The sequence below is a fragment of the Puma concolor genome, chromosome B1 (assembly GCF_028749965.1).
Source record: "Puma concolor isolate L17-30 chromosome B1, mPumCon1.1.hap2, whole genome shotgun sequence".
NCBI classification, from domain to species: domain Eukaryota; kingdom Metazoa; phylum Chordata; class Mammalia; order Carnivora; family Felidae; genus Puma; species Puma concolor.
Window position 1 is genome coordinate 125,003,352 of NC_141670.1, and position 16,695 is coordinate 125,020,046.

At 32.5% G+C, this 16,695-nt stretch overlaps 1 protein-coding gene and 1 non-coding gene across 2 annotated transcripts in view; both read left to right on the forward strand.

Moving 5' to 3' along the window:
* Positions 1 to 16,695, forward strand: part of STPG2 (sperm tail PG-rich repeat containing 2) — a 569,016-nt gene that overhangs the window by 159,281 nt on the left and 393,040 nt on the right. The window contains exon 10 of the mRNA XM_086702910.1: positions 1,416 to 1,508. Within this exon, the coding sequence (XP_086559036.1) occupies positions 1,416 to 1,508 (93 nt within the window). The remainder of the gene's footprint in view (positions 1 to 1,415; positions 1,509 to 16,695) is intronic.
* Positions 3,338 to 3,445, forward strand: LOC112859128 (U6 spliceosomal RNA). The gene has a single exon (XR_003223447.1). It is a non-coding gene; the product is annotated as a U6 spliceosomal RNA (small nuclear RNA).

The following is a 16,695-nucleotide window of genomic DNA, read 5'->3' on the forward strand; positions in this document are numbered from 1 at the left end:
ACTCTATTAGGCCTTTAAAAATAGGATTTTCTTATATTTTATCTGGATTTAAATTATTTTTGTGAAAATATGGCCTTCTGCAAACTTATCATTCCCTCTAAAGCCAAAGTCATCCAATGACTGATTCATTTTCTGAACTTCTACCCATAAACAGTAAAAATTGCAAAATACTTTTGACCTTCTTTATGCTATAATTTCTAGCACTATATACATGATAATAATAAAATTATTATAAAAGTAAATTATTTTTTAACTTTAATAAATATAAAACCACACAAAATAATAATGCTGGGTCTGATGTCCTAGATTTGAAGGATTTCACAATTTTTGACTGATTTTTCTGTTTGAAAATGATAAAAATCTATTTTCTTTTGAATGACTAGGTAGGAATAATATTAGGAAAGGAATGGAGAAGCACCAGCTTCAGCATTTAGGGTAAAGAGGCACATAGTTTAAAAGATACATCTTTTAAGGGGTAGATTTTATAGTAGATTAATGTTCCTCATAAAGTGTACAAAGAGATATCTATTCTAGTAGGTATCAAATTCTGAAGTATTAAACGAGTATATCAGATTCTGAAATAAAAACAGTAAAGTATATAAAAATGGGAAAATGAGAATATTCTCATCCCTTTGTATATACAAAGAATGTTACTATTGGTTAACAGTTTAAAATATTAAATGGATACAAATGGCTAAATTATATGATGAATCAGAAAGAGTATAATATCAAAAAGATTAATTAATTGCTAATTAAAATTTTAGGTTACCAGCTTTATGTAACCTATTAATTTACATACTCAATGCATATTAGGAATTGTAGTATTTAAGAGAGTGTAGATGATTTTGCTCAGAAAATTTGTTCATCCAGGATTTTCACATAATCAGTGTAAATAGTTATTGTTCATATATTTTTATTTCATGTATTAATAAGTACTAACAAATAATACTATATAATTGGCCAAATATCTTTATATATGTGTGTATGTGTATGTGATGTATGTGTATATATACATGTATATTACATATATATATATATATATATATATATATATATATATATATATATAATGAAACAACAAGAATTGATGTTTGAATTTGACATTATGGTATAGATAATAACTCACTTGTAATGTGTTTAAATAATGTATGTAGATCTATCTTGTTTTTCTAGAGGTCCATATAATCAACTCTTTTTTTTCCATTTAATATCTCATTGACTTAAAGTCTTTTGCTTCTATATCGCATTTAAAATTTTTAATTTTTAATGAATATATATCTGTCTCTATTTAATGACAGAGCAACATTGATGGGCTTCCTTGAAAATTTATTACTTATAGGGCCACTTGAATTGATAAATAGCATTGATACACTCTTTTTTATTTCTTTTTTCAACATGCTTTTTGGAATTCACAGGTTGGTGGAGTTTCTGATGAATTACCTAACTTGACTAACCGATATGCTGCTATTTTGTCAAGACCAGAAAAACCTACTAAACTGTCAGATATGGTAAGAAGACCCCTTTATAATAAAAGTTATTTGTAATCTGGGAATCATGGAGGGACTGTATAACATGAACAGCATATTAGGATATGAGAGAGGTACATGGTAGGCTGTTGGTAACATCTTTGACTAGTATGATACTTCCTTTTTTTTTTTTTTTTTTTTTTTTAAGAGAGCATGAATGGGGGAGAGAGGCAGAGGGAGAGAGAGAGACTCATAAACAGGGTTCATGCCCAGTGCTGTGGGGCACTGTCCTACTACCCTGGAATTGTGACCTGAGCTGAAATCAAGAGTCAGATGCTCAACTGACTGAGCCAACAAGGTACCCCGATACTTCCATTTGTTAAAGTTCACCAAAAGTCTTGAAGCTAAGCAGAGTCCAGCATTGCTCTGTGAGAGGTGATTATATGGAACATCTCCTGTAGGGTCAGAGAACATTTGTTTTAAGAATGTGTAGGAAAACATAATCATGTTGTATATGAAGTGGAAGGCCTACTTAAGGTTCAAAACAGTTTACTTATAAGTGTAAATTTTTTCTTTTAAATTTGAGTCAATCTTGAAACCTAAGACTCTATAGTGATTTTTTAAATCCATGTTAATCTGTATTTTAAATTGTGTTTTATGATTTTTTCTAACTAAATTTCCATTTTTTATAAAAAGCTAGTATTGAATAAATTGAAATACATAAAGCAGATGACATTTAAACATGAATACTTGACTGTTTCATCCAGATTGATTTTACTAAAAGTACATTTTGAAATTTGCAGTTAAAAAGTTAGACTTCTATGTATAGATATTGCTAAAATAAATCTATATAGAAATTAGACTGTCATTATAAGATATTCTTAATAACAAATTATCGAAACAAGCTCATCAACCAGGTTTTAAAACTTGAGAAATAGTATTGCTTGCTGAAATAAAATTATAGTAGGTTCACAGTGCCAAGAGTTGATTAACTCGTTAAATTAATACAGTTGTAAAGTCTAAAAAATCATACAAATTAGACTAATTTGGTGAGAGCCATCAGGAATAGACTTATTTTTTTCTGAGACATTGGTTGACTGAATGTAGGAGATCGGGTCAAAATTGACATCAGGTTCTATGACGTTTTTGTACCTATAAGTTCAAAAGACAGTTTAAAATCATCTGTCAGTTTTCTTGACATGTAAGAGATTCTCATAATTGTTAAATAAATGTGTTGTTTTAATAGATCATTTCTTTATCTTGAGCAATTTTATGATTGTGTTGTTTCTCAAGTGAGTCATTGTACACATTGTAGGATCCACTGTGAGGTATGTCAGAAGTAATTTATTACTAGTTTAAAGCTTTCAAGCATAGGAATATTTAGTGGATTCATAGTTATTTCTATCATAATATTATAGTTACTAGGAAAAAAATTCAAATCTCTGAAGGTACCCCTAGGAATGCATATGTATGTGCTATATTTGCTTGTAGTAAAAAAAGATGGTGATGTGCCCTAAAGAAAGATTAGTTACTTACCAATTGCTGTTATCTAATTTACATTTTTCTCTTTTACCTTGGTCTCTCACTGGATCTTGAAACTTCTGTTTTTGTATTTTTATTTTTTGACATGACATACTTGCAATGGAAAGTATTGGGTGGGACTTTGCTTACCCAAGTAGCAGAATAGTTTAATCACATAGAATATTTTAGCTTTTGAAACTCTTCTGCAAATGAGATACTCTTCAAACCTGTGGGTGTATAATATATATGTAATGAGAATCCAAATTATTAATTTCATATCAAAATTGATCTCAAATTTATGAAATAATGGGATTAGTTTTATAATTTTCCTTTCAAATAAAAATATTATAGTGCTCACTTCGGCAGTATAACAATTAAAATTGGAATGACACAGAGAAGATTAGCATGGCTCCCTGCACAAGACTGACATGCAAATATGTGAAGTGTTCCATATTTTATTTATTATTTATTTATTTAAGTTTATTTTTATTTATTTTTGAGAGAGAGAGAGAACACAAGTGGGAGAGGGGCAGATTGGGGGTGGGGTGGGGCAGAAGACATAGAATCTGAAGCGGGCTCCAGGCTCTGAGCTGTCAGCACAGAGCCCAATATGGGTCTCAAACCCACGGACTATGAGATCATGACCTGAGCCAAAGTTGAACGCTTAACTGACTTAGTTACCCAGGCATCCCTGAAGCATTCCATATTTAAAAAAAAATTAGACAATTTACCTCCTACATATTTAAAATTTATATATAAGGATATACTGCAATCTTAAAGGACACATTGTTTGATTTTCAAAATTTTATATAAGTTTCACATAAAAATATTTAAAAACTCAGGCTTCTGCTTTCATATGAAAGGCATGAACATATATCTCTTTTCTTTTTACATGGTCGCAGTAAAATAAGTTATTTTGAACTACAACATAATATTAGTTTAATATAAAAAGACAGAGTGAATATATGATAAATGGAAGCTAGAAACAAACCAAACATCTGTTTATTAGGCATTCCAAAAGTGGAATGCTAAGATAGTAGTTAGGACCATTTGATGGTAAAAAAAAAACACAAAAAAAAACAAAACAAAACAAACAAAAAAAAAACAACAACAGAAGGTTTTCCTAAGCTGAATAAAGACACAAGTCTTCAATAAGAAGTCAACAAAAATACCAGGAAGGATGAATTTTAAAAGTCAAAAATCATTTTCACATGGTTTTGCATTTTCAGAAGACTAGAAATAAAATACCTTGGAATCTTCCACAGAGAAAAGTAAGTGGGTCACCTACAGAGGGATGAGAAACATACTGATATCAAACACTATCCCAGTAGTATTAGCAATATTTCAGAGCTAGAAAATGATGGATTTCTGAGAGGAAATAATTTTGGATGTAGAATTCTGACTTTATCCAATATAAATCCAATTAAATGAATCAAGAAAATAATGTTCTGACATACAAGAGCCTGGAATGTGTAGTACCTCTACATTTCCATGTATAAAGATGTTCCAGCAAAATATAAGGAGAGAAATGAGAGAAGAGTGATATAAACCTAGAGAAGAATAGAAACTAAGCAATTCCTGGATGAAATAAAGTGAAAACAAATTAATAAAGAAGGCATTTTTAGCTCATTCATGGGTCATCTTCAAGAGTCAGGGATTTGGTGACAGAATTTTATTTGCTTCTTTTTGTGTTTGGCCATACTAGTTGGTTTGATAAGCAATAAATATGATATTCTAATTTCTGTTTTAATACTGGTGGTTTTAGATCAATCAATACAAATTGCAGAGATCTTAGTTATAATATAAAATGTAAATATTAGAAAACTTAATATCAATTAAATTTTAATATCAATAAAAATAAAAGACTAAATATTAGAAAACAATATCAATAATAATAAAAGAAAGAGGTAAAAGTTTGGGAGGCAGTAAAATATGCTAAATTTCTTATAGTGTGCAGAGTCAACAGATTTGAAAAGTTGACAAATTTCAGTATAAGTCCTAATATTAAGTTTGTAGTGGTAAATAATAATAAAAAATCCCAACCTCTAAGAAACCCAATTACTATTAAATTATTTCTGGGAATAGAACAGGGAGAGGTCAAGGAGGACAATTTTACTGCTTATTTTAGACTCATCCATGATTTGATTTTTATTATGCTGTGAATGTATTATTTTAAAATAATAATAAAATAAAAATAAAAATAGTACTCATGAGTTAATGGTGAGTATGTGTTTGGAATAGCATTATGATGTACTGGTTCCTGGACTGACCTATTCTCTGCAAACAAGCAAAATTCTAGATAAAATAGAAACAGAATGTTTTCATGAGTGCTTCCAAGAATTAGAAAGAAATGAGTACACAGGCTAAAGGCTAAATTTAGGAGGGACCCAGAGTGGCAGTGAAGTTCACTTTTACCCTGAGGACATTTGCCAAACAACTAGATGACTTTGAATTTTAATTGTTACAGCCTTAGAGGCCTCTAGGGAATGAAACAAAGCCTAAGACTCTCTCATAGTGGGTCCTCTCAAAGAAGAGTCATTAATACAGTTACAGCTCCAAAGGGCAAAAAACTATGCAGGTTAGGAGTGAAATGCAGAGTGAAATCACCAGAGGATTTGTGAGAAGTTACCAGTGTTGGACTTTTTGGTTTTGAGTGTATGTTAGGGGAATCACCACTGAGAATCTGTTACATTTTATATTCATTTAATGACATGAATTGTTAAAAACAACAACAACAACAACAACAACAACAACAACAACAACAACAGAAATCTGTCACAGATGTTAACTAAATTAATTTTATTAATAAAAATAAGTGCTAATGCTTCTTCTGTACTAGGCACCATTCCAAATGTATAGTAACTCATTTGAGCACTATAATTATGGTCATTTTGAAAAATGAGGAAACTGAGGCACAAGTTTAAAGTTTAAATGACAGAGTCAGAATTCAAACGGAGGCAGTTTAGTAATAGAGTTCAGTCTTTTTGTGCTACTCTTCTCTGGCTTAAAGAATTAGGCTTACATGAAATAAATATGACACTATAATAAATTACTTTTATGATTTAAAACAAAAGAGATGAGACTGTGTAAAGATCTCAGACATTATTATAAGGAATAGAAATTCTTTTTAAAAAAATGTAATTTCTGCCTTCCAGAAACTGATAGAGAATTCAGTATTATGAACAATATTGAAGTTAATAACTTTCCTCTAGTTATTGAGAGACTAAAAATTAACTATGACTATCATTTAGTGGGAAAGTCATTGGAAGAATTTGATATGCTTTCTTAGATCTCTTCATGCCTCATAAAGGGGCATCCTTTGCCTAATGACAACTGGTATCAAAGAGTCACAAAAAATTAGAGCAACTTTTTCTAAAAATTAAGAAATGACCTGAATTTATTAGAATTATTTGGTGAGCAGTTTGCACTATAGCTTTAATTACTTGATAAACAGACCTAGAATACAGAGAGTTGAGAATGAAGAGAATATTAAAAATAAATTGTGATTTATATATTTTTTAATTTATAATAATTTAAGTTGTTAAATATTTTGATTACCATCCCTAAACAGGTTAAAGTTTAAGAGCAAAAGCTTTGGAATCAGAGAAATGCTTTTAAAAATTTTTACTCCCCCTTGTAGATGAATGAGCTTAGGCAACTTCTTTAAATCTCAGTTTCCTCAAACATTAAATAAGGATAGTAAATTAAATAGGGATAGCCCAATAGGATCAAAGTAAGAAGTAAGTATATTATTGCTTCTAACACTTATTTCATTGCATTAGTAACCTATGAATAAGTTAGTTATAAAGATTGTAAATGGCAGGGTTATGGCTCAAAGCTAAGTCAGTCCTATTCCAAAGCCTATGCTCTCTTTTCATCATTCTGTAATATTAATGAAGAGTATATATTGAAATATGGTAATGTCTTTTTCTTTTTAACACTTTTTTGAAAGTGAAATTTGCCTTCTTCCACCTGAGGCACCTCTGTCTTGCATGGTATTACTATGTCAGGAATGAAAAGGGAATAAATGTTGAGTTTTTGACTTAGGAAACATTTCTTGAAGTTTGCTTCAGAGACAGCAATTGTGGGGACCATGGCTTAATAAAATGAAAAGAAGTTTCTACGTTATTTCTAAAGTGTTTCCTAATTTCAACTTTCCTTTAAATATTGTAGAACTAGAGGTTGGCCAAGAGTTCCAACTTCTGTATTAATTAGCTATTTCTGAATAATAAACTCAAAATCTTAGTAGCATAACATGAAAGACATTTATTATGTGCAAGTTTGCAGTTCAGGTAGGGAAGCTTACTTCAGGCTGCAGGTTTTCTGGGGGAAAGTCTACTGCATGCTGCCATTTGACTGGGACCAGCAGGATAGCTGAAATCCAATAATTTTACTACAGGAAAGATAATAGGAAAGTTGTAGAATAAGGGAAGCTTCTTGCTATACTGAATGAGAAAGCCTCCCCTGAATTGGAAGAATATGCAAGAATCGAGAAAGACAGCAAAGCAATGGAGTTGATATTTGAATGTGAGGCTTGTTTTATGCTCCTCCACATTCTTTGTGAACTCTGGTAAGATTGAGGGTTGGGTACTAATGGTGGATAAATGGAGACTGAAGTTAAGAAATCCCAGAGATGAGGGGCACCTGGGTAGTTCAGTCAGCTAAGCCTCTGACTCTTGATTTTGGCTCAGGTCATGATTTTACAGGTTGCAGCCCCTCACTGGGCTCTGCGCTAACAGCACAGCATGGAGCCTGCTTGGAATTCTCTCTCTCCTCTGTCTCTCTGCACCGCACCCCCCCCCCCCCGACATGTCCCCTCTCTCTTTCTCTCAGAATGAATAAATAAATAAAAAGTTATTAAAAAAGAAATCCAAGAGATGATAAAGCATGAATTCCTCTTAATATCTGAGAGTCTGGAAATGTGCTAGAGTAACACCCTCCTTCCCTCACACTGGGTGGCTGCTGCAGATAGAAACGTTGTAAAGGTGTATTTAGGCAGAGAGGGGCTATATCAGTCAGGCCCTGGTCAGAACATTGAACCTCACTAGTTATTTTGAGATAGAGAATATAAGGAATCGTGTATATTGGAGAACTAAAAATACACAGAGGGAATGCTAAAGTATCTTGGACATAGTAACACAGGCAATCAGTGCCACCATGTTTAGGCCTTGGGGGACAAAGGGAATGGGTAGAATTATTAAAACTTGAAAACTCGGAGAGACCTTTAGTTGCTGGGATTTAGCCCTCTGAAGAGGAGGTATAACTTAGCTGGTGCTAGTGTTTCAGGAACTCACAAGTAAAATCAGACCCGTGGGACCCTAAAGATAGTAAAAATATATCAGAAGTGATTTCAGCTGAACTATTTCACAAGAATTAAAGTTCTTCTGACTAAATCTGTATTACTCTCAGGCTGTTTTGTAATTTCTCATTGGAATATATATAGAAAGTGTTTTAATTTTTGCATAGTTTTTAGACTTTATTTTGTTGGTTAGTTTGCTTATTGGTATCTTATCATTCACCTAACCATTGGTGAAGGAAAGCACATGAAAATGAATTTTCTGAATATAGGCCCATTAATGCAAACAAAGGATTTTAGGCGCATGATTTCTGAAATCATGGAAAGTGAGTTGGTCAGAGTACACTTAGATACTTCCTTGAGTTACATTACATTTTGAAGTCTTTATAACTTTCACTTAATTGTGTAACTTCATTAGTTCAGAAAATGGGTTTGATATGCAAACAGCAAGAACAAGTGCTGCTGGATGCCATCTTCATCAAAGCAGAGAAAGGATAGCGAAGGCAACTGCCGAGCCAGATTCGCTGGGATAAGCCAGATTCTAGTGGCCTGCATTTTGACTGGGTGCAGTAACCTACCAGTACTTACACAGATTATGAGAAGAATGCTTTTCTATAGTTTTAGCTATTTTTGATTGCCCTACATAGATCTCAGAAGTAAATAATAGCTTCATGAAGAAAGGATTTTATCTTTACTCTTCAGTTGCTAAAAAATTTTTGCACTTTCATGTGTTTTGAGAATGAAATCTGTCCTAACTTTGAAGGTGTCACGTTTATTTAAAATGAACAATAGTTGGGGTGCTGGGTGGCTCCGGTGCATGGGTGCATCTTGATTCAGGTCTTAATCTCAGGGGCATGAGTTCAAGCCCTGCGTTGGACCCTACTTAATACATAAATAAAATGAACAACAGAGGGGTCCCTGGGTGGCTCAGTCAGTTAAGCTCCCAACTTCGGCTGGGGTCATGGTCTCACCATTTGTGGGTTCGAGCCCCGCTCTGAGCTCCAACACACAGCCTGGAGCCTGCTTTGGATTCTGTGTCTCTCTTTCTCTGCCCTCCCTCCCTTGCTTACACTCTATCTCTGTCTCTCTCTCTCTGAAAAATAAACATTAAAAAAATTAACAAAAAAATAAAATGAACAGAAAAATGACTCATATTTTATACATTTTCGGAGGTTTAAATTTTGTGACATTTGTGGCATCCATCCCAATATGATTCTTACATTTTATATCAACCAGTCATTGTTTTACAGCTTATTTGGTTATTAAACAAGAGGAAGTATGTTAACAGTGATATGGAAATGTTTAGTCAAGACTATAACTCCATCATTTAAGTCCTTGAAGCCAATATAACCACATGTGCAACCCTACAAATGGTATAACAATGATGGCATTAATACCATTAAGACCTCTTTATAATAAATTCATGACTAATGAAACATGGCATTATGGCATTTAGAAATTGACTTCAAATTTCTAATTATCTTACTTAGGATGCATATATTCATGAGGAATAAACCTTGTTTCAGTGTATTTAAATATTTAGGAACTCCTATCTCTTTTCAAAATTACCTCCACTGATGAAAAAAGCTATAGCTTGAAATGCTGGATTCATTTACAGATATCTCACTGACATGGTTACCACAGACATCTTTTGACCAATTGAAAACATTAATCTTTTGGGTACATGGTCATCACTATATACAAAAGTGTGTACTAATTGTCCTTCTGTCGGCACTTTTAGGGACAAACAGTAGTCCCTTTGTATTATTATACAAATTATTATAGATGTCTAAGGGAAAAGGTATTTTTCCATCACATAAGTTTAAAGTGTAATTACTAAGTAAGTTTTATATCATCGTCACAAGTACATAGGGAACAGATATGGAAAACTGTAACAGGTTTATATAAGTTAAAATGACATTGATAGAAAAATAGAAAAAGAGGGGAAAGGGAAGAGTCAGAGCTAAGAGGAGGATAAAGAGAGGAGATAATGGGAAGAAGTACTTACATTATAAAGTTAGAGGGGGTACAGAGTGACATAAGGAAAACCAACGCAGGAACATGTAGGAAAAATTGTTAGCTACGTAAATTCAGTTGCTACTATAGGAAGAAATTGCTTTCAAATGAAGAAGCAGATGCATAGGAAGAAATCCCTTCTTTCGTCAGCCTTTCCAGTATCTTCTAGTACCTCCTGTTGGCAAACCCAGCAAAGAGCCATGTGACAAAGCACCAAATATGGTTTGAAGATTCTCAGGTTTTGAGCTGAGATAATAAATTGCTTAAAATCTGGTACCTTTCACCCCTTAGACCACTTAGCATCCATATGTGTCTTTCTACTCATGTTTGAATTTCCACATGATATTCCAAACAACTCTGTGTTTCTGCCTAATACAAACAACTATGCTTTGTATAACATAAGTTTTCTCACTCTCCAACATGAGAGATACAAGTTTCCAACTGTGTTTATCTTCATTTTTGGCCAAATTTAGTCATAGTCCATCTAAATATTTTGTTATCTAAATGCTGTTATACAGTGTTAATGTGCAGTTTGATTGTTACATAAATACTAAATCATACTTTGTTAACTTATAAAACTTTTAGAAAATAAAAAGGAGAAAGAGAAGAAGGGATATTAAAATAGTTAACACATAGACACATACAAGGGAGAGAAGCGGAGAGTGAAGGAAATTTATCTGAAGAGCTGCCACAGTCCTTATTTTTTAAATAGTCCCAAGGCTGTAGATGATACTTCTGACTTCCTTCTATTACTCTCTGCCTTTTTCCTTTGCTCTCAAGAAGAGTGTCAGTTGTTTAGGGTTCTTTACCTAATAGAAGACCAAACTTTCATTTTTGAAGGATGTGAATCCTTAACGACTCTTCCTTTTTTTGGTTGATGTGCTTTCTAACAATCTTACATTGGAGATAGAAGTATTAGAAGAATTGCAGAGAATGCCCTGATAAAGTTTTTCCTGTCCTCACTGTGTATTAGCAACCCAGATTCCATTTGTTAATTGTGACAAATCACTCCAGTCAGTAGAGTAAACTCTACCTCGTTTCAGTAGCATCAATATCCCCAAACGCTAGTTGACACTGAGCTTTCAACTTGTACAATCACAGTTGTGTCTCTAATGGAAACATTCCTCTCTTCAGAAGCAAGACTTATAAATAAGTGGAGCTCAAAGTTATGGAGACAGGAGGCAAACATTTTGCATGTTATTAGTGAAATAATGAGAAGAGGTACTTGATATATATTGTATCTTAGCACCATGTATGTTAAAAAAAATTTTTTTTAACATTTATTTATTTTTGAGAGACAGAGAGAGATAGAGCACAACGGGGGGAGGGGCAAAGAATAAAGGAGATGCAGACTCTGAAGCAGGCTCCAGGCTCTGAGCTGTCAGCACACAGCCCGACTCGACTCAGGGCTCAAACGCAGAAACCGCGAGATCACGACCTGAGCCGAAGTAGGACGCTCAACCGACTGAGCCACCCCGGCACCCCCACCATGTGTGCTCTCAAGGTCTTGTCTCTCAACTGGCAGGTACCTTAATTGAGTTTTCAACAAGCCCTTCTGATGTTCTTTTAGGTCAGATGATTTTAAGTGCTGAGAGTATGTTAGACCTAGTGAATTGTGTGAGCACAAGCCCGATGCTACATTTCTTTTACTGCAAAATGAGTTCCTTGATCATAAATAATGTCTAGAATACCATAACAGTAAATAAGCCATTCTATAAGTCTAAGGAGGGCAGTATTGGTGAAAGAATTATTGGCAGGGAAGACAATTTCTTGTAATGACCTTAAGGATTTTGAGTCAAGGTTATACTGGATTCTTCAAAGAGAGTAAGTGTACTTTTTCTTCCTAGTCTCTCAAAGAGAGAATAGTTTATTTTTTGCAAGATTGACATACTCTTTCTTAAATGTTTGTAAGGATTTCCTGTTAAAGCCTTCTAGACCTGAGATTTTACTTGTGGGAAGGTTTTAAAGAAAGGATTCAATTCCCTTATCTATTAACCTTGTGTTTCTGATGATTTGGCCTCTGGGAACCTTGGAGAAACTGCCCCTTCCAGGATTAGCCCGGAATGACTCTCCTCCAAATTTCCTTTCTTATGCAAATTTACCAATCCAGAGCTCACCACCAACCACCTTCTTTATGGAGGCCAATAGGGGCCATTATTCTCCTGCTTTAATCACCCAGGGACAGGTACCAGACAATAAGGGACAGCCCCCTAAGCCCCTGAGCCTTCTGAAATTACTCAAACTAGCCAATCCTAAACCTGCATATCCTTTGTCACCATTCCTACTAGTGGAAACCACAGTAAAAACTCTCATCCATATTTTCCCCTTCCTGCCTCCCCACCAACCTTGGTGCTTCTTTGTGTGACCTCCTGTGGAATTGGGATCTGTGCTTATAACAGACTTTGTTTTCAATGGTGGTCGGCTCTCAATCTGTTTACCTTGACATACCTGAATAATAATAATCCTATTTTTAAACACCTTAATAGATTTTGGACTATGTATATTTTATATTTCTTCTTTTGGTTACTTTTTTTAATTCAACTTTTAGAGAAATATATCCATTTCTTCCATATTGTCAAATATATTTGCTTAATCATAATATTGCCTTCTTTTTTATCTATAGGATTTATAATGATGCTCCTTCCTTTCCCCTTGATATTTGTATTTTCCCCTCTCGCTTCCTTCCTTTTTTTCTGTAATAAATCCTATTAAAGGTTTATCAATATTTGTAATCATTTTTTTAAAGAAAAACTTCTGACTTTGTTGATTTTCTCTGTTCTAATACTCTGTTCTCTGTATTTTCTATTTCATTGATTATCTTTATAATTTTTCTTTGTGCTTTCCTTAGGTTTGATTTGTATTTCTTTTTCTAGTGTCTTGAAATGGAAGCTCAGTGATTTTCAGTTACTTTTTGATTATATATATATATGTGTGTGTATATATATATATGTATATATATATATATATATATATATAGGCAATAAATTTCCTTCATATACTGCTTAGTTATATGCCACACATTTTATATTGTTTTTAATTTTCACTTAGCTTAAAGTATTAATTCATATTTTAAATTTGATCTGTTTAGAAGAGTACTAATTTCTAATTACTTGTTATTATTTTAAACTTGCTTCCATTATGAAAAATAGAATATACTCAATTATTTCAAAATTAAACACACAAAGGCTTTCTCTATGGATCAGCATGTGATCAACTTTTTGTGTGTATATGTGGAAGGAATGACACATCATCACTTTGTGATATCTCTAGAGTTCTCCTGAATGCATTAATAATACACACTATTTTATCTGCAGGCTCTCTCAATATCATGAGATAGAATTCATCAGGAGTTGCAGATTTAACTTTATTTGGAACATACTGATTATCTCTGATAATTACTTTTAAGCATTTTGAAATATATTCTTATGAACCAATATACGAATTTTTAGTTTCAGTAGGAAAGCTATTTTTTGACAGAAAATATGGACATAAAATAGGAGGTTGGTAATTTTTTTCTCAGTCTTCTTTATAGTAAGCCTTTTATGAATATCATTAGTCAAGAATACTTTTTTAAAATCTTAATTTTAATTTGGACCAGTGTCACACATTTATTTAAGACCATTACTATGAGGTTGGTTTTCATTTGTCTTAACTTTAAACAGATTATTAATTTCTTAAAGGTAGATATTGTTTCATTGTTGTCCTTCCTGGTTTTATATCATACTGGGTACATACTAGGTTCTCAGCATATAGACATTTAAGGAAGAATATAAATGAGAAGATTCTCTTTTCTCTTATGAGCAGTACTTACCTCAAGGGTAGAATAATGTAATTATGAAAAATCTAATGAACCTAAAAAGGAAATGAAATCCTTATCAAATTGATACATAGTCTAAAAGAAACATTTGGTATTGTCTACATAAAAGTTGAAAAAAGAGAAAGGTGAGAAAATGTACTTATCTTTTATGTTATACCTTGCATGTAGTTTAGTTGTGTTTTTGTGCCTATGTTTTCTGAAAGCCAAGGCTATTGGGGGTTATTTTATCCTCTGTATCAATATAGCTTGTATGAATATAATTTTATTTATTTTATTTTTTAAAGGTTTATTGTTTAACAATTTTTGTTTTAAGTAGGCTTCGTGCCTAACGTGAGACTTGAACTCATGATGCTGAGACCAAGAGTTGCATACTCCATTGACTGAGCCTGCCAGGCACCCTAGAATATACTTTATAAATGTTAAATTTATTTTATTTATTTTCAAATGCTGCCATGTATCTAAACTTTTCACTCATTACGTTTTGAATTTTTCTTAGTTGAGTGAAATAAGTTAAGTTTACATAAAAATAGAATATATGAAAGTCATTGTTTTCCAGTGTTCATTGTGTGTTCAGATTTTCTCAATTTGTTCTACTTACAAAATCCTTACTTGACCTAGCACTTTATTTTCTTGGTAACCTATCCCATTTTACTTTCTTTAACTTAGTATAGGGTGCTAATTTTTTTCCATAGGGTTGGCGAACTACCATTTCAGTGGTTCTAATTGGGCTTCAGAGAATCATCAGTTTAGTTGTGTTTGCCCTAAATATAATTTCAAGGAATATATGATGAGCGTCAGTTTAGCTTGAGATAAGAATTTTCTCTCAGATAGAGATTACTGTGAAAATAACCATATAGGGGGAGGTTTTCTTGTTTGTTGGTATCAATTATTATTTATATTTAGGTTTAGATAAATCATTTCAATGAATTATCTTTCATGTGTAGATCCAGATGTTATAACTGTTATAAATTTGGGGGATTTATTTTTAGTAAGTGTTCTAAAGTATAGTTGATTTGAGCTTCAATTTCCTCAGGATTTGCAATTATAATTTTGTTATTTTTGATTAAAATAAACACAAATCAGGAAGCAAACCTAAAAATTATATTATTGTAAATGTTAAAATTTGTGTTCAACTTGTTCATTTAAATTTGCCTATTAAATTTAAAATATTCAGACTTAAATTTCAAACTTAGCATGAAATTGTATAGAAAAATTTGGGGTTTGTGTATGCACTAAACGTTTTAAAATTTGAAATCCATTGATTCTGTCTGGTATTTGTTACATTTAAAAACACGATGATGCCCCTATATTGAATGAGGATTATTATTTAATCCATCATGTGTAGGTTTATGGTCCAATATTAGTCATGCTTGAGAATAGTAAACACTTGGAATTACCCTTTATATGCATTATAATCTTAATTGAGAGTTTAAAACTATAGTCCCATCATTACAAATATCAAAGAGTAGTAGCTGTTCTATAATTCAAGGACACAGTGGGTCACTTATGTCTGCCTTGACCTCAGATATATGTTCAACTGCCTGTCTGACATTTCCACTTAGATTCTAATTGGTATTTTTTTTATTTTAATGCATCCAAATACAATTAATTCTTGTAACTTCTTCATTTGCTCTAATTACAGACAGATAGTATGTTAAGTATGGTAAAACACAACTCAAGTGATGAAGTTTGGCAGACAAAATTTTTGAAGGAAGTAAACTTTCAGTGGGCTCTTAAAGTTAATTAATTTAGTGGATGAGAGAGATGAAGAAGAAAAGACAAATTTGTTAACTTCCCAGGGCAGCTATTTATTCTCTTTCATTTCGTGTTTCTGTTTTTGTCATGACTATCTGGATTTTCACTGAAGCTTAAATTGCTCAAATTCTCTTAGGATGAAGGTTATTTTTAACATCATTTAAAAATATCTGTTGTGTTGCCAATATTCTTGGAAGGTACATACTAGTGTGAATTTATTTTGCCAAAACAGTTATTATTGGAAGCTATTAGGTCTTTCAAACTTTATTATAAAGGTACCCCTTTCCTCTTTACAATTGTTGGTTCATTATTATAACTAGATTTCTTCATTTGCTAGTAGATCCAAAATTATATGCCAACTAGTAAGACCAGTGTTTTTCAGTCCTGGCTTGGAAAGCTTCATAGAATCAGCTAGAGAGCTTTAAAAAAATGCCCATGTCAAGTCCTCGTTTCTAGATATTATGAATTAATAATAATAATTAATTATTAATTGTGGAGTGGGGTTCATGTATCTATATTTTTTAAAGTTCTCAGACAATGTTAAGACAATTACATGTTTGAAAACTGAGTTAGAATGTCCTATAATTAATTTATACTAAGTTTTACTCAATATTAGCTCTCCCTTTCTTTCTAATTAGTTTAATTTCAAGCACTTATCCAGTTGTTCTTTCATTCGTTCATTCATTCATTCATTCATTTAGCATATGCTTACTACGGTTTAACATGTGCAGTTCTAGGTGCTAGGAACATAGTGGAAAAGACATGCAAAATCTTTGTCTTCATAGAAATACTATTTTAGTGCAGAGGGGAAAGGAGGCCATAAG